Genomic DNA, 24,871 nt, shown 5'->3' with positions numbered 1-24,871 from the left:
TGAAGTGCTTTCACTTCTTTAAAAAGAGACCAGCCTCAGGTCTTTATTCCAAAGCATTCATTACAACCATTTAAGTTCAGATTTATGCTCAAAAACATCATGAATAGTGTATTTAGTAGGATTTTGAATGCGAGTTTAAGCTTTTAAAGGAATAGTTCACCCAAAAATGTTGTCATATTTTTTTCACCCTCATTGTATATGAATCTCTTCAGGAAAACGCACAAGGAAATGTTAGGCTGAGTCTAAGCTGCTTTTTTTTTTCATTTGTGTTAGTTTAATCAGGACAGACACATTTCAAATCAAATAAATAACATTTGCTTCAGTGTGGCTCATCACGTGAACATCAGCACAAAGATCAAGTATTTTAAACGCATTAACAAACACTGCAACAAAGTGGACTGTGATTTATAAACCCGACCTAAAAAAAAAAAAGACACTTTCCTTATTACTTTTTGTATGGAAAAGGCGCTCGTACACCACGAGAACTTCATCTTTCTAACTTCATCTAAAGGTCTTTCCACTGGAAAGATCGTTCTGTGTCCAGAGAGGATGGTCATGTGAGGATCAGGACGATTTCATCACTCTTTTTGGGATATACACACAGACAGTCTTAAAGTAAATGATCCTGCTTGGAAAGGCGCATGTGGGAGCGTCAGGAAATGGAGGTAATTCCTGAAAGGCTGAATGAAGCGAGAGCTGAGAGACATTAGAGAGAGATGAGGCAGCTGAAGACAGAGGAGGGTTATGTCGAGTTAAAGCAGTGTTTGCTCGCGGCCCGTGCCGTGTTTACCCTCTCCGTGAGGAATTCCTGAGCCCCTCGCTCGCTCGCCGCGCTGCATTTTTGTGGTTGGCCTGTGTGACATGGGAGAGTGTGGGAAAAACGGAAGCCCGAAAAGCAAAAATTCACGGATGGAAACACTGAACTGACAAAAGACTGGAAGAGAAACAGAGAATAAGAGACAGGTGAAGGATGAGGCGTTGGATTGGAATGGACTCCATTGTTCTTCTTTGCTATCCGTGTTATTTTAGTGTCAATGAGATATGCTATTATAGTTTTGATTAATGGTTAAAATTAGTTTTTATTTACATTTTTATCAAAGATTTAGTAATTTTGTCATGTGTTTTTGTCATTTTTATTTAATTACATAGTTTTTATTCATTTTAGTTTTAGTACATCAAGTTAAATGAAAATGAGAAATGTTGTCTTAAAAGGTTTCATTATTAATTATAACAAATAAAGGCTTTAAATATCTCACTTTCTATATCATATATTAGTTTCACCTTTTAAGTTGAATTACTGAAATAAATGATCTTTCACCTGTAGTTCTGGCATGAAACTCTGATAGATCCTCAAGTCTATTTGGTAGCGATCACATCATTATCTACACGGCACAGCTGATTGGTTGCTGCTGCATCAGTGGCCAATGAGCTGCGGCTAAACATTCACATACTGGCAGTGTTGCTGTTACTGTCTGTGGCGCGCTTTCAGAAACCCTCCTCCTTCCCCAGCTCCACCTGTATAGATCTGCTGCGGGGTTAACTCATGTACGTTACAGCAGCGTGTCTTACGGCAATGTCTGTGAATGTATTGGCAGTAGAAAAAAAAAGCATAGCAGAGTCAAGACCAAATACATTTTTCCATATCCATTACCATGCCAATCTCTCAGAGAGTTGTCATGACAGAAATAAAACTTTAGTTTGAGTTAACTATAATAACCCTGGTTGCAGATTTCCATCTGTTGGATTGCAGTGAGGTCATGCATGGGATCAGAGTCAGAAATTAAAGTGGGCTTGTGTAAGCGGGCCTACTTGCCTCACTCCGAGCAGGATTCAAACCAGCGTCTCCGGGATGGGGGGCAGGCGCGCTAACAAGGCGTTAAAAGACAGCTAGTGCGCCTCTTGATGCCAGGGGAGTGAGGTTTACACCGCTATTACTAGCTTGCCTCCATTACACTGACTCTTATCCGGGTCACGGCACCAAATGTAACCGGTCCTACTTGACCCGCTGCGAGTAGGATACAAACCAGCGTCTCCGGGATGGGGGGCAGGCGCGCTAACAAGGCGCTAAAAGACAGCTAGTGCGCCTCTTGATGCCAGGGGAGTGAGGTTTACACCGCTATTACTAGCTTGCCTCCATTACACTGACTCTAATCCGGGTCACGGCACCAAATGTAACCGGTCCTACTCGACCCGCTGCGAGCAGGATTCAAACCAGCGTCTCCGGAATGGGGGGCAGGCGCGCTAACAAGGCGCTAAAAGACAGCTAGTGCGCCTCTTGATGCCAGGGGAGTGAGGTTTACGCCGCTATTACTAGCTTGCCCCCATTACACTGACTCTAAAAGGCCGCTGTATTTTTATTAACTAACTTTAACAGTGATGAATAAACACATTTCTCAATGTTAATGTTATTTATTAATGAATTAACTACCTTATGGAACCTTATTGTAAAGTGTTATTCTGAAGCTGAATATTATTAACGAATAACATCTTAAAAAGTCTTGAAATAAAATTGGTGTAGGATTTGAAACAATTTTCATCCAGAAATTGCTAGTGAATTTCACAAATAATTACAAAGAAATGGAAAGTAACACATTGAAATAAACATGGTATTTTGAAGTAGAGAGACTAAAGTAATCTTTGTTTTATCTTACAACTTTGAATTATTTTTACTGTGTATTGCACATGATTCATGGACTCTTGTGACACTCTTATTGTGCTTTATGTAGTTTGTAGAGCTTTTGTAGCTTTCTGCCTGAGATCTCCTTTTTTGTTTCACAGAAAAAGAAAACAATAAGGGTTTATTTAAGGTCTAAATGAATTTGGCCTTGTAAAGACTAGCGAAATCCTAATTTACAGAGTCTCACAGCCGTGTTTTAATAAGTTCCACGCCTACAGTAGCGAGTGCTGGCAAGCGTCCCGCTGACATCTGAGCGACCAGCACTAATAATCTTAAACTCCAGTCACCAATAAAGCACTGAAGTGTCGTTTCCTGTAAAGAGAGATCTTACGTATAATTTAGTGTTTCTATCTGTGCTGCCGGCCCAAGGTTGAGCCTCCAAATGAAAGGACAACTTTGTGGACTCTACAAGGCAGCACTGTGTTCCCTCATTAGTGCGCTAATGCTCCCGTTCTGCTTCTGGAGATTAATACTAGCCCAGCTTTATTTATTGTTCCTCAAAAATGCTTAGCGGATTTAACGTGCACAGTTACAGGCGTGCTGGGCCCTGTTTCGCCTCAGATAATTGCATTGGCTCTCAGTGGCCAAGCCTTCCTCAGTATCCCTGCGCTTATTGTCAGATGATGGAGGTCATCAGGGCTATTCAGCTCACAAAGAGACAGGCATTCTGTGGAGCACAGATATAATCACTGTCTGATGTCACGAAACCATTTCCTTATTCAGTTCATCTACTGTATAATAATGTGTATGTATTTGTAATCAAACTGTATTTGTGTATATACTCTTTTCTTTGTTTTTATGGGTTGTTCCATAGGATGTGTTCAGCAACCCTGGGCTTTAACTTTTTTTCTTTTAAACTGCTTTTGAGCTGCTTTAACGCATCATCTTAACCCTAAAGCTACTTGATACTCAAGTTTCTAAGCCTCTAAATGATCAACCTGATTAAAAACCTGTCACACACGATCTCCTTCTGTCTCTGATTGATAGTTTACACTCTTTTATGAAGTAAAAGTCTTTCAGTATAATCGTACAAACATCCACCTTTAGGTTGTGAAAACCTTTACTGATTTTGATCAAGTAAATGTATATCTTTGATATTGTTAGTAATGTTTTAAGATGAACTGAATCGGCTTCCTTCGGTGTTTTCCCAAAAATGAAATAAAGTCTGCATTTTAATATGTGGGTGAACTATCCCTTTAAAGCATGTGATTACACAACAAATATGGGAAATAGGATATGCTGTCATGCTCTATTGCTTCTGTTTTTGATAAATTATAACAAATAATAATCATTTAGAAATGGTAAACTATACCATCTACTCCACTTTCCCACAACACAGTTTGAAATGGGTAATAGATGTGAATTGAAGATTTAAATTAATGTGTTTTAAAGGACAACCAGTCGTTCGCGGCCGACTGGTCGAGACTGTTTTCCAAAGATGGCTCCTGCCTGTATACGCGTAATGTGCTGTCTTTATAAAGTATCTTCTTATTAAACTGTCGTGTTAGTGTGAGGCTATTCTGAGCCGTGTTACTGTATTAACTAGCGATTTCTTTTTACTTATATTCGATGCCCCATATACTAGCGTTATAAGCTAATCAGTTTTTAGAGATACAACTCTTTACATTTGATTATCATGAAAACACATCCCAGAGAATGATCGACTCGGTAACCATGTGTTAATTACCCCTAGGTTCATTTTTCACCGGAATTGTTCTTTAATGTTGGGTTTTAGGGATTTTTTTCATTGTTTTTATCAACGCTTGTCCAGTAAGTGTATATATAAAAAAGCAAACGCAGTTCAACAGCATTCAATCAATATAGAGCGAGACCCTTTATAGATGTGATGCTTTGTCTGTCCACAGGAAAGCATTGTTTGAGACTCCAGCCCGTCACGGCAGCCCCAGTGGACAGCATGTGGTGTATGAGACGGTGTGCGCAAAGACAGGTGAGGAAACACACACACACACACACACACACACAAATCCTGTGGTTGATCATGTGTGCACTGACTGGGAAGTTTAGCCAAGCATGTAGCAGAAGCATGTGTGGGCGGAGTCTCTCTGCAAACACACTGCACTCAATAATCAAATGAACAAGTACATAATCAAATTCATTAATCTGTGGTGAATTATCCATTGTCGCTTTCAGTATGGCTATTAAAGGATTAGTTCACTTCAGAATTAAAGTGTCCTGATAGTTTACTCTCCCCCTCGTCATCCAAGATGTTCATGTCTGTCTTTCTTCAGTGGAACAGAAATGCAGGTTTGTGAGGAACACACTCCAGGATTTTCTCCATATAGTGACTTCAATTGTCCAGCGGGTCGAAGGTCCAGATGTGAGTTTCAGTCTCGACACGATCCAGCCGAGGAATAAGAGACTTATCTAAACAAACCATCCGCCATTTTATAACCCAAAAAATATATATTTTATAATATTTTAGAACCCGTGTTCCGGGTCAGACATGTAGAGTAGGGCTAAAAACTCCCATCCAATTTTCTCCTCCAATCTCAAAATCATCCGACATCAGTGTTTACCTCTTTTCTTTTTCTTTTTTTTTGTAAAGGGTGTTTGACTTAGTCTTTGCACGTTTGCTTTGTAAACACTGGGTCGGTTCTTCCGCCTTCGTCACGCGTGACCTTTCAACGTGATCCGTCAACCTTTCAAAAACCTTCATTTCTTTTCCCCTGAAGAAAGAAAGACATGAACATCTTGGATGACGTAGGGGAGAGTCAATGATCAGGAAATGTAAATTCTGAAGTGAACTAATCCTTTAAGGTCACGCAAAATATTCACACTCACATTAGACGCTTTAAGCATGAATTAAAGCACACACTCCGTACCTGAGAGGATCATGGTCATACTTTTCATGTGGTTGTGCCGGCCGCAACGTTGCAGAATTTGAAACTGTTTCTAAAATTCATTCGCCGTACAATCGCCGTCAGCTGGTTAGGAATATGTTGAATGTTGGAGCTCATGCCAGTTCAGTCTCTGGTATTTTAATGAGGACGGTTGGCAGCGGGTCCGAGGCCGCTTGGCCCGCTCTGGCAGCTGCTCATAGTGAACGTTCCAGCGCGGGGTTTGTTACTCGTCACGGAGATGGTCGAGTGTGAGTGTGAGGCGACAGCTGCTGTGAGCTTCATCCTGCGGCGGATACTGAAGAACACAGTCATGCAATCCTAACAGTGCCATGCCAGCTTATCCTGTCATATGATGATCCTGTCATGTACATTACTGAGATTTGGTGCGTAGAAGCTTTGCTTTCTAATGCTGATGTCAGGCGTTTGATGTAAATTATTAAAACTTAAACACACAGTCTCATTCAGAAGGGCTGAAGTGACCACTGTCAAGTCAAGTCACCTTTATTTATATAGCGCTTTTTACAATACAGATTGTATCAAAGCAGCTTCACAGTGATAACATGAAAATAATACAAAATACAATTTCATCATCGTCCACCTTTAAGGCAGATCTATAATATTGTTGAATATTAAATGTCCCCAACTAAGCAAGCCAGAAGGTAAGGCAACAGCGGCAAGGAACCAAAACACCATCAGGGACAGAATGGAGAAAAAAACCTTGGGAGAACCCAGGCTCAGTCGGGGGCCAGTTCTCCTCTGGCCAATGAGTGAACAGTGTATGAAGTTCAGAATGAATCAGAGTATTTGTCCAGTTCCGGTTGGTTGAAGTCGGAGTGGAGAGGAGGAGAGACTGGTTGACACTTCCGGTCAGCGGCGTCGTCGTCTCCTGGCGCTGGTCCTTCATCAGATCTGGATACGGCCTGGTTCCGGTGGACAGCGGTAAACCTCGGGATAGACAGAGAGACTAATATTAGCGTAGACGCCATCCTTCTTATGATGTACCAAGTACATCAGGATTACGGGAAGTGTTCCCGGTCCCGGCTGTTCTAAACTATGCAGCCTAACATTGAGTTATAGAAGTCTATAATGTGTTATGTGTATGCTAGGCCGAAGAGATGTGTTTTTAGTCTAGATTTGAACTGACAGAGTGTGTCTGCTTCCCGGACAATGTTAGGAAGAATGTTCCAGAGTTTTGGTGCTAAATAGGAAAAGGGAGATCGCAGTAGACGTGAAGGACTATAATGCGTTAAGAGCTCGCTCAAGTACTGCAGAGCTAAACCATTTAGTGCTTTGTAAGTAATCAGCAATATTTTAAAATTTATACGATGTTTAATAGGCAGCCAATGCAGTGTTGACAGAACAGGGCTAATATGGTCATACTTCCTGGTTCTGGTAAGAACTCGAGCTGCTGCGGAGGAGACCCCGAGGAAGACCTAGGACACGCTGGAGAGACTATGTCTCCCGGCTGGCCTGGGAACACCTCGGTGTCCCCCTGGAAGAGCTGGAGGAAGTGTCTAGGGAGAGGGAAGTCTGGGTGTCTCTGCTTAGACTGCTTAGATAAGCGGAAGAAGATGGATGGATGGATGGATAGCCTTGAGGTCATGAACGCATGAACTAATTGTTCTGCATTATTCATTGAGAGCATATGACGTAATTTAGATATATTTTTAAGATGGAAGAAAGCGGTTTTACAGATACTAGACACGTGACTTTCAAATGAAAGATTGGTATCAAAGAGCACACCCAGGTTCCTAACCGACGACGAAGACTTAACAGAGCAGCCATCAAGTGTTAGACAGTACTCTAGGTTATTACGTGTGGAAGTTTTTTGTCCAATAATTAGAATCTCTGTTTTTTCTGAATTTAGTAGTAGGAAATTACTAGTCATCCAATTTTTTATATCAGCTATGCATTCCGTTAATTTTGTGAATTGGTAGGTTTCGTTAGGTTTTGAAGAAATATACAGCTGAGTATCGTCGGCATAACAGTGAAAGCTAATTCCATGTTTCCTAATGATATCTCCTAATGGTAGCATATACAGAGTGAACAGCAGCGGTCCTAGTACTGAGCCTTGTGGTACGCCATACTGAACTTGTGATTGATAAGACATCTCTTCATTTACTGCTACAAACTGATAACGGGCAGATAAGTATGATTTAAACCATGCTAGTGCAATTCCACTAATGCCAACATAATGTTCGAGTCTATTTAAAAGGATGTTGTGGTCAATTGTGTCAAATGCAGCTCTAAGATCAAGTAACACTAATAGAGAGATACAACCACGATCGGATGATAAGAGCAAATCATTTGTGACTCTAACGAGAGCTGTCTCGGTACTATGGTACGGTCTAAATCCGGACTGAAAATTCTCGCAGATATCATTTCTTTCAAGAAAAGAACACAGTTGTGAGGATACTGCTGATTCTAATATCTTTGACAGAAATGGCAGATTAGAGATCGGCCTGTAATTGACTAGTTTTGTAGGATCAAGTTGCGTTTTTTTAACAAGCGGTTTAATCATAGCTAGCTTAAAGGTTTTTGGTACGTATCCTAGAGACAAAGATGAATTAATGATATTAAGAAGATGATCTATGACATCTGGAAGCATCTCTTTCAGCAGATTAGTCGGTATAGGGTCTAACATGCACGTTGTCGATTTAGATGATTTGACGAGTTTGCAAAATTCTTCCTCTCCTATAGCAATGAATGAATCAAATTTCCCCTCAGGGAGACTACAATGCACTTCCTGATGCGATACTGTATTAGACGGTTGCATAGTTATAATTTTGTCCCTGATATTATCGATCTTATAAGTGAAGAAGTTCATAAAGTCATTACTGCTGTGTCGCTTGGAAACTTCTGGGCTTGAAGCTTTCTTTTTCGTTAGTTTAGCCACTTTTTCAAATAAATACCTAGGATTATGTTTATTTTCTTCTAATAGGGTTGAAAAATAAGCAGATCTAGCAGCTTTTAAAGCCTCTCTGTAAGCAATCGAGCTCTCCTTCCATGAAATCCGAAACACCTCTAGTTTTGTTTTCTTCCAGTTGCGCTCCATTTTTCTGGCTGCTCTCTTAAGGGCCTGAGTGTGCTCGTTGTGCCACGGCGTTGGACTATGTTCTTTAATCTTATTTAAGCGCAGCGGAGCAACTGTGTCTAAAGTGCTGGAAAAGAGAGAGTTAAAAGTTTCTGTTGCAATATCAAGTTCTTCTAAGCTATCCGGAATGCTGAGATGATGAAACTGATTAGGAAGATTATTGATAAAGCAATCTTTAGTGACAGAAGTGATCGGTCTAACATATTTATAACACGGAGTCGGCTTTGCAGCCTTGGCTAAATGTAATTTACACGAAACTAGATAATGATCTGAGATGTCATCGCTCTGCTGCAGTATTTCAACGGCATCAACATCTATTCCATGTGATAGTATTAGATCTAGAGTATGATTACGGCAGTGAGTCGGTCCTGACACGTGTTGTCTAACTCCAATTGAGTTTACAATGTCTTTAAATGCCAATCCCAATACATCTTTTTCATTATCTATGTGTATATTAAAGTCACCAACAATTAGTACTTTATCTGCAGCCAATACTAATTCTGATAGAAAGTCAGCAAATTCTTTGATAAAGTCTGTATGGTGCCCTGGTGGCCTGTATACAGTAGCCAGCACAAATCTCAAATGTGATTTATCGTTTACACTATATATTTTTACATTAAGCACCAACACTTCAAAAGAATTATATTTACAACTAGATTTCTTAGTGGTTTTGAAAATATTACTATAAATTACAGCAACACCTCCTCCTTTGCGTTTCAGACGAGGTTCATGTTTATAACCGTAATCTTGTGGGGTTGACTCATTTAAAGCAATGTAATCGTTTGGTTTTAGCCAGGTTTCTGTTAAACACAGCACATCTAGGTTATAATCTGTAATCATATCATTAACTATTAGCGCTTTTGAAGTAAGAGATCGAATATTCAGTAACCCAAGCTTTATCATTTGCTCATTTGTATTATATCTGTTTTTTATTTGTTGAACATCAATTAAATTTTTAACCTTAGATGGGTTTGAAAGTTTTTTGGGTTTCCAAGTTCGGGGAACAGACACAGTCTCTATATGATGATATCTAGGTGAAAGAGGCTCTATGTGATGGGATTTATCTGACCTTGGTGACGTGATGCCGCTAGCAGACGGTCGGTTAAGCCAGTCTGTCTGCTTCCTGACCTGAGGCCCAGATTGTCATGTTTTATCTCTAAGACTATGAGCCAAATTACTAGAGAGAAGAGCAGCACCATCCCAGGAGGGATGAATACCATCTCTTTTCAACAGGTCAGGTTTTCCCCAAAAACTTTTCCAATTGTCTATGAATTCTATATTATTTCATGGACACCACCCAGACAGCCAGCCATTGAGTGAACACAATCTACTAACTATCTCATCACTCCGGCGAACAGGAAGGGGGCCAGAGCAAATTACAGTGCTTGACATCGTACTTGCAAGTTCACACACCTCATTAATATTAATTTTGTTAACTGGCGGAGTCGAACATCATTTGTGCCGACGTGAATAATAATCTTAGAGAATTTACGTTTAGCATTAGCCAGCACTTTTAAATTTGCTTTGATGTCAGGCGCTCTGGCTCCCGGCAAACATGTGACTATGGTGGCTGGTGTCTCTATTTTCACGTTCCGTGTGATCGAATCACCAATAACTAGGGCACAATCAGAATAATTCTCAGTGGGTGTTTCACTGAGTGGGGCAAATCGATTTGTTATCGGAACGGAGAAGTGTTTTTTTGATCCGCGACTAGAGCGATCTCTCACTGTCACCCATCTGCCCTGCTGCACGGGCTCTACTTCAGCCGGAACCGACTCATGTAAAGAATTAACTAGGCTAGGCGCATCCAAAATAGTATCTAAAGCTCTCTTCTTACTATTCTCGATTAAAGTTTGGATGCGTGTCTCTAGTTCTGAAATCTTCTCTGTCAGCCTGACTGTCTCCTTGCATTTATCACATATAAATCCTATATTGCCGACAGAGAAGGCTATGGTAAACATGTGACATGAAGTGCAGGTGACAATAACAGGAGAAGACATTACTCACCGTGTTTGTTGACTGATTCTTACTCACCTGGGCTTTTATGAACTCAAAGGCGCGGGCGCGCGAGAGAAAATTAAATAACTGAGCGCACGGGTGGTGCGTTAAAAGGCTAGCGAGTTAGCGTGTTGTGCTGACAATAACGAAAGCTAGCAATGTCAGGTTAATCTGAGATGTTGGGTAAGCTGTATTTAGTAGTATAAACAACTAGAAATGATAATAAATGATGGTTCAAAACAGAAAGAAATACGAAGCTAATACGAGGCTTAGACGCAGCAAACAAACTCACAGCAGCAGCAGTCATAGACATCATATAGATAGACGCCCTATCGACCGCTACTGCCTATTAGCGCGGTCGAGCCGTGGAGCCGCCATCTTAAACCGGTCACCCGCTCCACTCAGTGTAATCTGTATGGCAGGAGCAATGAGCTGTCAGCGCATTTAATTAATCATACCTCACTGAATACCGAACTGATTTTCACGCGGGGTTTTTTTCTGCAAATGTCATTCATGTAGCTATGATACAGGACACATGGTTCGGCATATTTTAATATTCATAGTAGGCTTAACAGTAATATAATATTCTGATATCAGATATAAAGTGACTAGACGTCCAAAATCAAAATATGTGATGTAGGTGTAGGATATAAGGTATTTTATAAATCACACACTATAAATATGATAAAGAAGCAGAAACAGATAGTTTCAGTAAAGTAAGATATTTTAATAAGTTGAAGAAACAATAATGATGTGACACACACACACACATATACATACACTTACTCTCTCTCTCACACTCACACACACTCGATTTGCGCATCGCCGTCATGTGTGTATTAAAGTTAACGTTACACAGGTAAGTTAAAGTTATTAACTTACATTGGTTCCTGATATCACGTGCGCAAACACAAATAACCTATATGTATATATGTATACAACAGGGCCGTTGAATGCTTGTATCTGATAACCGAGAAGCTCTTATAATTATTACTTTACCCAACCTCTCCATGCGAGTGATGCAGTAAACACAGCCTAGCTAACGTTAGCTGGCTACGATTTCTGTACAGTAATATCAAAGATCCTTGCTCCTTCTCAATTATCTGGTAATATTCTATTCACAAAATACAACCAAAAGTACGGTAATGTTAAAAATTACTTGTGAAAAGTAATCCCGGGCCCTATATTGCGATGGTCCGCCGATTAGAACAGGAAAATGCTCCACAGTGCTCTGGAATCTAACTGCTGCTAAGCAACGAAACTAGGAGTACGACCGGTTTAAGATGGCCGCCGTATTTCTCGGTGCCCAGCGGCCAATAGGGCATCTAGTCTCTATATAATATCTATGGCAGCAGTCACAGCGAGGCAGACAGGAGCAATCGATCCAACATAGTTCCAAAAGACTATGTTTTTTTTTTAAAGTATCTTCTTCTCACTAAGGCTGCATTTATTTAATAAAAAACAGTAAAATTGTTAAATATTATTCCAATGTAAATCAGCAGTATATTCTATGTAAATATATATTAAAATGTAATTCATTCCTGTAATCAAAGCTTCATTTTCAGCATCATTACTCACATGAGTGTCACATGCTACTTCAGAAAGCATTCTAATATGATGACCGGATGATCAATAAAACATTCTTTTCAATAAAACAAACACAAATAGTTTAAAAAACAAATTCAGGATTCTTTGATGAATAGAAGTAGTCTATATGGGGGTCATTGTGATGATTGATTTATGGCTGCTTCGCGTCATGAAGTATTATTATTTTTTGATTAAAGATTGAACCACTTCGCTCGTATAAGTTATTCTTTTACAGAGGGTTGAAACAGTAACATGTTGGTACGGGATGAATATGGTATCAAAATTATTAAAGGGTATCTATTGCCAAAATTGATCTTTTTGTTAATCTACCCGAGTCAAACATTCGTGTAAAAGCATAATTAGAATGGAAACTCCACTTTTAAGTTTGACCGTATTTTAGTTTTCGGTCAAAATGCCTTTTGAATGGGAGTGCTAGGGGCCCTACTATGATAGCATCAAAATCGCTATTTTTAAAACACTAATGCGGCTCGACACAACATAACATTCACACACATGTACTCCAGCATTGACTACATTGTTTGTGTACACAGAGTTTACTAAAAAGAAAGGTTTTGTACGACTCACTTTATCAGTTAGTGTTTCCGGTGGTTGGAATTTTGTCAGTCAAAAGTAGTCGATCTCCGAATGCAACATAACATGAGGAGAGTAAAGATGGAAAGCTCCTAAAGCTTGTTTCCATGAGATATTGCCATGAGCTAAGTGTATAAGTTATCATGCTTTTCATTGGAATTTCAAGTTCATGACATTTCCTCATATGGAGTCAGTTCATTACGTTGCATTCGGAGGTCGACTACTTTTGATATATAAACGCAATAGAGTTGTAGTGTATGCGATAGATGCACAGTTCCAAGTGGATCTTGTTGACATGTCCGCCTATTCCAAGGAAAATTATAATAATAATAAATATTTGCTGACGTGTACTCAACGTATTTAGCAAGTACGCTTGGGTTCGCGTGCTGAAGAATAAGAACGGTATCAAGGTTACTAAAGCGTTTGAGCCTATAGAAATTGAGCCACAGAAATTGCAGACGGACCAGGGAAAGGAATTTTTAACAAACATTTTCAAGATGTGTTGAAAAAGCATGTCATTAATAATTTTGCTACCGCTGCTGATCTGAAAGCTAGCGTCGTGGAACGATTTAATAGAACATTAAAGGAGATTTTTAACAGCTACAAATTCCCGACGATACATAGATGCTTTACAAGATATCATGCAGGGATACAACTCCAGTTATCACAGGAGTTTTAGGATGAGGCCGGTGGACGTCGACAAAGTAAATGAGGCTCTGGTGTTTCAAAACTTGTACGGAAGAAGACAGAGAAACGTGAATTTAATTTCAAAGTCGGTTTCTAAAGTGAGAGGTCTGTTCACCCAAAGGTTATGAACAGAACTACATAGAAGAATTTTTCACCATATCAGCATGTATTCCACATCAACCACCCATCTACAGACTGACGGATTATTACGGGGAAGCTATCGACAGTGTTTTTTATGAAAAAAAGTTGCAAAAAACAATTGTAAGTAAAAACAAATCTTTTAAGGTGGAAAAGATTTTAGGTCAGAAAAAAACAATGGAAATCTAATTAATTTCCCTTAAAAATCTAATTAATTCACAGATGAATCTTGTTACATATGTGATCCATCTCAAAGAGTATGAAAGTAATATTTGTAATAAGTAATAAGTGTTGCAAGATAATATTCCAAAATTACACATCTTCATTCACCACTGCAAAAAGTAAGCTAAAAGTAAGTAAGCTAACCTGTTTGTTATAGTTCATTTTGAAATAATATACAGTGCTATGTATAAGTTTAGACACCCATGCTAAAGTTGCCTAAAAAGAGGAATAAAACAAATCATCCTTTAGAAATTGGTCATAATGCCTTAATTAAAAAAAAAGAGGAAATCTCCATCCTTTAAGGACACCAATTTTCTTTGTGAATGAATAATGTATCGTAAATAAATAAATGTTCTTCTTAAAATACAGGGTGCATAAGTCAGGACACCCCTATGTTAAATCGATATTGATTTTTAAAGGCCAGTTCTTTCATGGATCCATGATACTATGATCCTGATAAAGTTCCCTTGGCCTCTGGAATTAAAATAGCCGCACATCATCACGCACCCTTCACCAGACCTAGAGATCGGCATGTTTTTTTTTTTCAGTTAGCCTAATAGGTTTGATTTGCATTGAGAGATGATCTTATGGAAAGTTCCCCATGCCAATCACTAGGTATTCATCTGTGAATTAATTTGCCTGTAGATCTCTCTCAAATGTGCAAATACAATGATAACTGGTGATAAATTAGACTTTATAGAAACCTACTAGCCTGTTTGGAGCATCTGAGGTACGGCTCTAATTTGTAATTCAATTTCTGATCTGAAGTGCCACGAAGACAAAGTTTAGTAAGGCATTATTCATAGTGAATCTATTCAAATTATATGCAAATCCAGAATGATGTTTCTGATCAGAAGATAATTGCAAAAGAACACTATTTAACGTCTGTTTCTCATACTACCTGACAAACTACACATGTACTAACCTCACTACCTGATCATCAACCAAGGTAAATGTCTTCTTTTTTTCATGGTTTCTGTGTTTATTGAAGTATTCTAAGTACTTTTTGAAACAATTTTTAACGGAGTCTAGAATTATGGATTATTATATAACAGCTGAACATTACATGTAAATGAAGAATTACATAAATTTGCTGTTTTCCCTTTTGGAAAAGTGTTTTACAGTAAGTGCTGGGTATGTTTATTATTATTATTATTGTTATTACTATTTAAAGACATGTATTACAATTTAGTAAAAAAAAGAACACTGTTAAATAACATTTCTAATCCAGTGGCAATCACTTGTTAAACTAAACACCCCAGTTTCAAAGCAGAACATAACAAACATGAATTTATTTTTTAAAGGAGCCTGTAAAAATGAAGAGCTTGAGCCAGAAGTTTGTTCTGATCTCTCTGCTTCTCCAGCTGTGCCTTGCTGTGCCTGAGCGGGTTAATGTAGAACAGGTAAAAGTAATACACATTCTATAGTTATACACAGTTTATTTTTATACAGTTATTAATTTTACTTTATCTGAAGTTCTTATTAAAGCAGATTATTTACTTCTGTTACTTTTTTATCCTCACAGCTTCAATTTGGGGACATGCTTACGTTTCCTAGATGTAAAGGTTTCTATGATCACTATGCTATATATGTTGATAATGCACAAATACTAGGAAAAAATGAAGGGGAAAACATTTTTGAGATGACAAGTATGACATGTCTTTTTTTACTAAATATTGTCACACTCAGTATTATTTCATTTCATTTTGCATTATGCATATTTTTTTTGTCACAGGAGTTCCAAATGGCTGCCGATTTAGTACACTGGCAGGAACCGTTATTAGAAATAACTATGAAAATCTTCCAATACAAAACAACGAAGCTATTATAGATTCCATTCAAAAGCTAATGAACGGAACTTGTGGACGATGGTCACTTACCAACAATTGTGAACATATTGCCACACTTGTCAAACATGGTGAAGCTAATTCACAGTGCAATCAGGTAAGCCATGAAGTAAATGTAAAATCAATATTTATTAAACTACCTTGATAAACTTAATTTTGATAAATATTCTAATAGTGCTGATGTTTGTGTAGCGAGGTACTCCTGTTGGACCATTCTGCATATTATTCCGACAACGGCAAATAAGACGAGAAAGCAGAAACCTTTCTGAAAATGATTCTGCCGCAGCAGCTTGAACATTTCATCATCACTTTCTTTGATTCTTTTTCATCTTGCTAATTGTTAAGAATATATTAATAAACCTGAGAGAATGCAGTGAATGTGCAATTTGCCCTGTTGATGTGTTTAATGTTTGTGAGTATTTTATATTATTTTACTTAGTCCTAGAGGATCAAATACATCATGGATATAAGGTTTATTTATTCCACTACTAATACAAGATTGCAGTTAACAAATCTGTTGCAATCACACTTATTTTATGGAGAACAAGCCCTGAAATGTGAAGATAGGTGCAGAGGCATTACTTAAAGTGTGTATGTCAGGTTAAATTTTTAATTTTGATTAACACAAAATAGTGAGGGGAAATACACGTTTGACAAGTTGATGTATTGTTTTGTATGTTTTTCGATTCCTAAAGGCAGAATATAAGATTAAAAAGTTAGTTATTTTCAGTCCTCCCTTAAAACTGCTCCTCATTCCAAACGAATCGTTTGACGTCATACGAGGGAGACGTCTCCCCCGCTCGCTGAGCTGTGTTGATAATTGCACGAGTGATAGAGCGAGAGAATTAGTGATTAGGACATTTATTTAGTTATTTAGTTAGTTATTTAAGTTAGGTCGTTAGTATACGCAGGCGTATTTTCACGATGGTGAATTACTGCGTTTGTGCTGGGTGCAAAAACACCGTTAAAACCGGTCACAGAGTCCACTGTGTTCCGTGCCTGGGTCAACTTTGTTCGGACCAAACGCGCTGACTTCAGTGCTGCTTCGGTATCCAAGACTTCGGTCATTTGCAGCGCCCATTTCACTGAGAAGGACTACGCGGTTGGAGATCTCATGAGTTATAAAATGGGATTTAAAACCCGAGTGAGACTGGCAGCTGATGCGGTGCCTACGGTGTATGCTACTGTAGTAAAGGAGTCGATCGCGCCCGCGCCCCTCTCTCTCTCTCACACACACACACACACACACCAACCAACCAACATATTCCAGCATTGCAATATTGACATCGACCGCAGCCTGTTCATTATAGCCACGGAGCTTCAGAGCTAAGGCGGAGCTACAGATTAGGTGTCCCTAAATAACCCGCGTATCTAACAGTAGTTCCGCATTAATTAATTTGCACGCGAGTTTAATTTATTTTTATACTGTGTATTCTCCGTGTATATTCATGCACTGAACCGTGACACCCGTACCGTTTCGGTTCAATACGAATACATACCGTTATGCCTATACTTACCAGACACCTGACCAACTATCCACTGGTTCTTCTTCACACCAGATATTTATGTTTCTTCGATAGGAATTATTTACATTTCTGTTTGGCTCCTCATCTGTCTCCCGCCTGGGAGGCTCAAAATTGTATGGCTGTGGGCCATCATAGGTTTGAGGGGGATTTTGCATCTCCTCAGACTCAAAACTCTCCATACTTGAATAGAACTTTGTTGGCACGTCTCCCTTGTATGATGTCACAGCTCAGCTGCGTTTTAAAAATATGATCTTGACAGAAATGGCTATAAAGCTTATTGTAGGGCAGTTACAGTAATAATTTTAATGATAATTACATTTTCACTCAGACATCTAAACCTTATTTAATATATCTAAAAAAAATTTTTTACCTGACATAAACACTTTAAAGGGATAGTTCACCCATAAATCAAAATTCTGTCATCACTTACTCACCCTCAAGTTGTTCTAACCCTGTATGAATTTCTTTCTTCTGCTTTTTTGCATTGTTTTCTTAAAATAAAAGTAATTAACGGGTTCAAGAATTTTAGATCTTCATGCCAATTATGCTGTTGGGGTCTAGGCCGAACTGAAATGTAGGCCTGAAACCATAAAATATCCATTATTAGGAATACGCAAATGATATAAATCTATATTACCAGTGCACCCTAATTCTTTGAAAAAAAATATGGTTTTAAGCATTTGTTTATCAGCCAATGCTGGATAATGATATAGATTAGAATAAAAAGATGTATTATTCCTGTGGGTCCCTCTTGTGGACAAATACCTATCTTCATTAATAAAGGAGTACCGACTTCAAGGATATTCGATTTCGGCGAGTCAGACTTCCAATAGTCTTGCGTAGCCAGACCTTCAGACTGACGGCTGAAGGTCTGGAATTCATAGCAGCTTTCTTTGGCCAAGGCCCGCCCATAAGGCCGTTTGACCGACATGTCAAACAACCAATTACAGTTCGTTTCGTTCAGCGTCAGGTTTCGGTGCGTGGAAATGTCCCCACAACAACAGACCGGCGTGCAACAAGTCTCCACTAAGTGCCTCAACAAAACTCCTGGACATCTCTTAAAGAGTCTATGCCGTGAACCTCGCATACTTTTGAGAATCCTACGTTTCGCTGATCTTGATAAATGCTCATTGTCACTCATGTAAACACAACAGTTTTTCTTCCGCAATCACACGTCTGCGCTTTGTTTCCCGGCGGACCGAAAATAAACGCGACACTCGCGCCCCCCGGAAATCCGATAAAATTCAACCAATCACATGACGGCTTCGACATTCCTGAAGTGTTTCCAGTTAAGTGTACCGTATGCATCAGACGTTTAGCCAGCGTTCCGTGGGCGTGACGTCTGAGGCTGATACTAGACTTCCCATAGCCATTTCAAGTTTATACTTTTTGCTAACCTGGTTGTATAGCTGGATATGTGATTTTCAGGATAAAATGAGAAGGAAGCATTGCACGGTAGCATAACATAGAAATCGTGGTCGTCCATGGTAGTCCTTCATTTGTGTAATCACATCCAGTACGTGTTCACATGTTTTAAGGTGTTTGCAAGTCCACCAGAGTAATTTTTATCTATATAACTATTACATTTTGAAGGCCATCCTAACGTATTATGTATTAAATGCATAAAAATATTATATGAATGTAGTACAACATCTTATAACCACAACTAAAGTGTAGTCACAATTGTGGTCATGCTTCATTTCAAATGTGAGGATGATCTCTCTCAAATTATCCATGCGGTGACTTAAGAGTATGAAGACTTAAGTAAGAGTATGTCAGGGGAGTTTTTTATTTTATTTTTAGAAAAAGCTGATAAGATGCTTAGCAAATATTTTATTGCCATGTAAACACCCATTTACAGTCTTTGAATCATGTCTGGTGAGGAGAAATGGCCCATTCATGCTTATTGTAGTCAATCAACAAATGTTTCACACCTCTGCCGGTATGAGACTTAGGCCCAATCCCAATTCTACCCCTTACCCCTTCACTTTCCCCTTCCCCTCTGTTTTGCGCGTGCACGTGGACGGGTAGGGCTGTCTCGATTATCTTTTGGTTGGAGGGGGAGGGCCAGATAGCCCTTCAAACGAAGATTTTTTGGGACCACGCTTCAAACGAAGGGGTATGAGAAGTGTCACTGCATGCACCGGCTACAGACGCAAAATGGCTGCCCAAGCAAAAAATGAGACCATAAATGTAAGAATTGTTGGCTTTAATAAGTATTTTAACGACAAATAATGATTTGCTTTGTTACATTCAATCTTGTGTTCATACTTGCGGTCAGTTCCTTCAAAGAAACGTTTGTAAAAAAATCTCCTCTCCCCCGAACAAAGCACACAAGCTATTGGTGCGTTCAAGTCATCTCGTAAAGATCGTATTTATGAGTTGAACGCACATGAACGCCACACAATGTCGTATTTCACACAGTTTCACACAGTAAATAAATAAATAGGTCAAAATAGGACAAACATAGGTCTGTACCTCCAACGTGTTAATACAACACGACAGAATACAAGTCCTGTGTACAAGTCCTGGGCATCTTGGAAGTTTGTGATAAACATCGGCGCATCTCCTGTGACGTAGGCGGCGACGTATAATGACGTGTAACGGTGTAGTAGTGGTGTCCCATTTCTTAGGGGAATATTTTCACCCCTACGCCTTGCCACTCTGTTTCAGGGGTCAAGGGGAAGGCGAAGGCGAAGGGTTAGGGGTAGAATTGGGATTGGGCCTTTAATCTTCATTATTCTTTTGTTTAAATTCAGCCATTATTCCCTTTATTCTGGCATTATGCTTGGCCATGTACACCTCTGTCATCCCACTATACATGAATAATACACCTATTATCTTAAGTCTTGTTAGAAAACAAACACACAAAAACTATTATTGGGACCTTATGTGAATTATTTTAACAAATAAGATTATGGAATAGAAAAGCTCTTGCAGCAGGTGGATTAGAGCAACATTTAGCATTAAGCTACATGACACAATGTAAAAGATTAATATTACACTTTTACTTAAAGCTCACATTAAACCACCATGGAGTATTTGTATCATATTCCGGTCATGGTTTACAATGGTTTTAAAAATTTAAATATTTTGGTCAAATTCAAAAAAAGATGAAATATGTTATATTTAGCATTTTATATGCAGCTAATGGCTATACGTTACATAGCATGTATACTGTAAACATTCTTTATTCATATGAAAATACCCCAATAATTGCTGTTCTTTTGAACTTTCTATTCATCAAAGAATCCTGAAATAAAAATGTAAATAACTGTTTTCAACATTGAGAATAATCATAAATGTTTCTTGATCATCAAATCATCATATTATCCTGATTTCTGAAGGATCATGTGACTCTGAAGACTGGAGTAATGAAAATTCAGATTTGATCACAGGAATAAATTACACTTTACTATATATTCACACAGAAAACAGCTGATTTACACTGTAATAATATTTCACAATATTATTATTATTATTTGTATTTTTAATCAAATAAATGCAGCCTTAGTGAGCAAAAGAGACTTCTTTTACAATCCAATCCAAATCTTTTGACCGGCAGTGTATATATAATTTATATCCCATCGTTGGACTAGAACATGTGTATTGAGAGTGTTTTGTCAGTTGTTACTGTTCAAAGCCTGTAAAACAGCATTGCGTGTAAGACGTCCTCGGGTCCTCAATAACTGCAGGTCACAGATGCACTTCTGCATTGTTCAGTGGTCAGGGGGCGTTTGTCCGCTGGGAAAGAGAGCTGAGCGCGGACTGAGTGTTGTTTTAGCGTGGATGAGAGCGGCCGGCTCTGATGGGAGTTAGCGCTGATCCATACGCTCGCATTCTCTGAGACCAGCCGTCAGTACGCATCAGCGTATCCGCTCATCCCGCACATTAGCCGTAAACAGACCTCCATTGTTGTGATGTTTTTCCTTTTCTTTCTTTTCACCTGACCTCATCTCACCAGACTTCACACTCACACAGATTTGAGCCAAATGCTTTCAAACTGGTTTTCACTCCAAGAATGTTCCCCATTTTTAAGCTTTGCCTCAATATTGGCTCGCAGTCAAAAAGATGAAGAGCTTGTGTCTGATGAGTGAGTCTCTGGAGGACCACAGCACCACAGTATCAGAAGAAAGTGCATCATTGACATGGATGTGATACAATACTTTTTTATTTTCTTTTTTTGCTGAAAGTCAATCATTTTGTTTATTTAAGTCAAAATTAAAGGCAGGACGCAGATTCTATCATGATAATGGCAGTATATATAAGTAAATACTATATACATATATAATTCCCTCTATTAATATTGGCACCCTTGGTGAAAATGAGCAAAGGTAGCAGTGAAAATAAATCTGCCTTGTTTATCCTTTTGATCTTTCATTCAAAAAATGAATACAATTCTACACTCTCATTGAAGTAAACTAGAAACTCACATTATGAAATACATGTTTTTCTCCAATGCATGTTGGCCACAATTATTGGCACCCCTTGAAATTATTATGGGTAAAATCTCTGTGAAGTATATTCCCATTAACATTTACTTTTTTAGCACATCAGGGTGACTAGAAGCATGACATTGTCCAGCCATGACTTCCAGTTTCACAGGAGTGTAAATATGAGGAAACACAAAGGCCGAATTCCCTTAATCATCCATCACAATGAGTAAAACCAAAGAATATAGTTCTGATGTGTGTCATAAAAATTGTTGAGCTTCACAAAATAGAAAGAGCATTAAGAAAATAGCTAAAGAATTGAAAATCGCCATTTCCACCATCAGGGCAATAATGAAGAAGTTCCAATCAACTAAAGATGTTATGAATCCGCCAGTAAGATGACGTGTGTCTAATGTACGGCGAGGAGGAGCGTTTGAGTGGCCAGAGACTCTCCAAGGATCACAGATGGAGAATTGCAGAGATTAGTTGAGTCTTGGGGTCAGAAAGCAAAAAAAAAAAAAAACATTTCAAGATGCAATGATGCTGAAAATCCAGCTTTTATCACAGGAATAAATGGCATTTTACAATATATTACGATATGAAATGGCTATTTTAGTGGTGAGCAGAAGAGACTTCTTTCAAAACCATCAAGTAATCTTATTTACTCCAAACGTGTCTAATATCTGGTGTGAAGTGTGCAGTGTGAGGTTTGCTGAGACCGAGACAGCAGGAACATGTTTCCTCCTCTGAGCGAGGAGGAAACTGCCGGAAACTGACTCGACTGCCGCGTCCAGCAGTCGAGTCACTGGATTGGAAGCCGGGCGTGATGTTTTCATTCTCCTGTGCCGTAAGGCCTCGGGGTGTAAAAGAGCACCAAAATAAACAGTGTATGGAGAGGGAATGAAAGGGAATAGTGTTCGGCAGCTCTGGGAACGTCTTTGCTCCTGTCGGATCAGTGCAGAGAGAGTCTGCTCTTATCAAACCCTTCAGCTTCTGTGAGGAAACCTGTACACTTTTACTGGAGTCTTATTTTCTTCTCCTCGTAGTTTGACTTTGATTTCACACTCATTCACCAGCAAACTCGTCATTTCAGGAATCAGTGAGCGCGTTTACATGCATCATTTTGCACCCAATACCATGTGGTCTTATTGTGAGTCATTCATCAGTGCATGTTACTCCAAAATAAATGTTTGTCTTCATAATCAGTGTGTAATAACTTATTCCAGCTCTCAAACTCCCTTTCTTGTCAACTAATGTCATCTGTGGCTCATTTTTTACATTCAACTTCATATAAAGAGTCTTTTACCATGCAGTCGAAGTCCTGTCCTACATTATTTCTCCATTGAATATCTATTTTTATGTCACGTTATGCGAGTAGAATGGGTTGTGAACTTTAAAGGGACAGATCACCCAAGAATTAAAATTATTACTCACCCTCATGTCGTTCCAAACCCATCAAACCTTTGTTCATATTCGGGACACGAAGATCTTTTTGATTCAATCTGAGAGATTTCTGTCCCTCCGTTGACAGCTACACAACTGAGACTTTGACGATTCAAAAAATTCATAATGTCGTAAAACTGATCGTAAAAAATGATCGTAAAACTAATAATGAGCGGTTCAGTCCAAATTTTCTGAAGAGCCTCATTACATTGATATAATGAACAGATTGAATTTAGCCTTTTATTCACATATGTTAAACGGAAGCTCAAGCATGTTCGCTTGACGTGGGAGAACCAATGAGGTTCATTCTCGTGTTACGCATCACGTTTGAGCTTCTGCAGGAACCAATGAGGTTCATTCTCGTGTTACGCATCACGTTTGAGCTTCTGCAGGAACCAATGAGGTTCTTTCTCGTGTTACGCAGCACGTTTGAGCTTCTGCAGGAACCAATGAGGTTCATTCTCGTGTTACGCATCACGTTTGAGCTTCTGCAGGAACCAATGAGGATCATTCTCATGTTACGCATCACGTTTGAGCTTCTGCAGGAACCAATGAGGTTCTTTCTCGTGTTACGCATCACGTTTGAGCTTCTGCAGGAACCAATGAGGTTCTTTCTCGTGTTACGCAGCACGTTTGAGCTTCAGCAGGAACCAATGAGGTTCTTTCTCGTGTTACGCATCACGTTTGAGCTTCTGCAGGAACCAATGAGGTTCTTTCTCGTGTTACGCATCACGTTTGAGCTTCTGCAGGAACCAATGAGGTTCTTTCTCGTGTTACGCAGCACGTTTGAGCTTCAGCAGGAACCAATGAGGTTCTTTCTCGTGTTACGCATCACGTTTGAGCTTCTGCAGGAACCAATGAGGTTCTTTCTCGTGTTACGCATCACGTTTGAGCTTCTGCAGGAACCAATGAGGTTCTTTCTCGTGTTACGCAGCACGTTTGAGCTTCAGCAGGAACCAATGAGATTCATTCTCATGTTACGCATCACGTTTGAGCTTCAGCAGGAACCAATGAGGTTCATTCTCGTGTTACGCAGCACCTTTGAGCTTCTGCAGGAACCAATGAGGTTCATTCTCATGTTACGCAGCACGTTTGAGCTTCTGCAGGAACCAATGAGGTTCATTCTCGTGTTACGCAGCACGTTTGAGCTTCAGCAGGAACCAATGAGGTTCATTCTCATGTTACGCAGCACGTTTGAGCTTCAGCAGGAACCAATGAGGTTCATTCTCGTGTTACGCAGCACGTTTGAGCTTCTGCAGGAACCAATGAGGTTCATTCTCGTGTTACGCATCACGTTTGAGCTTCTGCAGGAACCAATGAGGTTCATTCTCATGTTACGCATCACGTTTGAGCTTCAGCAGGAACCAATGAGGTTCATTCTCATGTTACGCAGCACGTTTGAGATTCAGCAGGAACCAATGAGGATCATTGTGTTACGCATCACGTTTGAGCTTCTGCAGGAACCAATGAGGTTCATTCTCGTGTTACGCAGCACGTTTGAGCTTTTGCAGGAACCAATGAGGTTCATTCTCGTGTTACGCAGCACCTTTGAGCTTCTGCAGGAACCAATGAGGTTCATTCTCGTGTTACGCATCATGTTTGAGCTTCAGCAGGAACCAATGAGGTTCATTCTCATGTTACGCATCACGTTTGAGCTTCAGCAGGAACCAATGAGGTTCATTCTCGTGTTACGCAGCACGTTTGAGCTTCAGCAGGAACCAATGAGGTTCATTCTCGTGTTACGCATCACGTTTGAGCTTCAGCAGG

The 24,871-nt window shown here is 39.3% G+C and overlaps 1 protein-coding gene across 3 annotated transcripts in view; it reads left to right on the top strand.

The window, feature by feature from the left end:
- ttll5 (tubulin tyrosine ligase-like family, member 5) overlaps window positions 1–24,871 on the top strand; it is a 169,311-nt gene that overhangs the window by 132,138 nt on the left and 12,302 nt on the right. For all 3 annotated transcript variants that reach the window (XR_013800000.1, XM_079633051.1, XM_079633052.1), the window contains one exon: window positions 4,543–4,625. Coding sequence is in view for 2 of the 3 variants with exons in the window: in XM_079633051.1 (XP_079489177.1) it covers window positions 4,543–4,625 (83 nt within the window). In the remaining variant the exon portion in view is untranslated. The remainder of the gene's footprint in view (window positions 1–4,542; window positions 4,626–24,871) is intronic.

The sequence above is a fragment of the Phoxinus phoxinus genome (genome assembly GCF_949152265.1).
Source record: "Phoxinus phoxinus genome assembly, chromosome: 13".
NCBI classification, from domain to species: Eukaryota; Metazoa; Chordata; class Actinopteri; order Cypriniformes; family Leuciscidae; genus Phoxinus; species Phoxinus phoxinus.
Note: the sequence above shows the minus strand (reverse complement) of the source record. Positions and strands in the feature narration are given on the sequence as shown.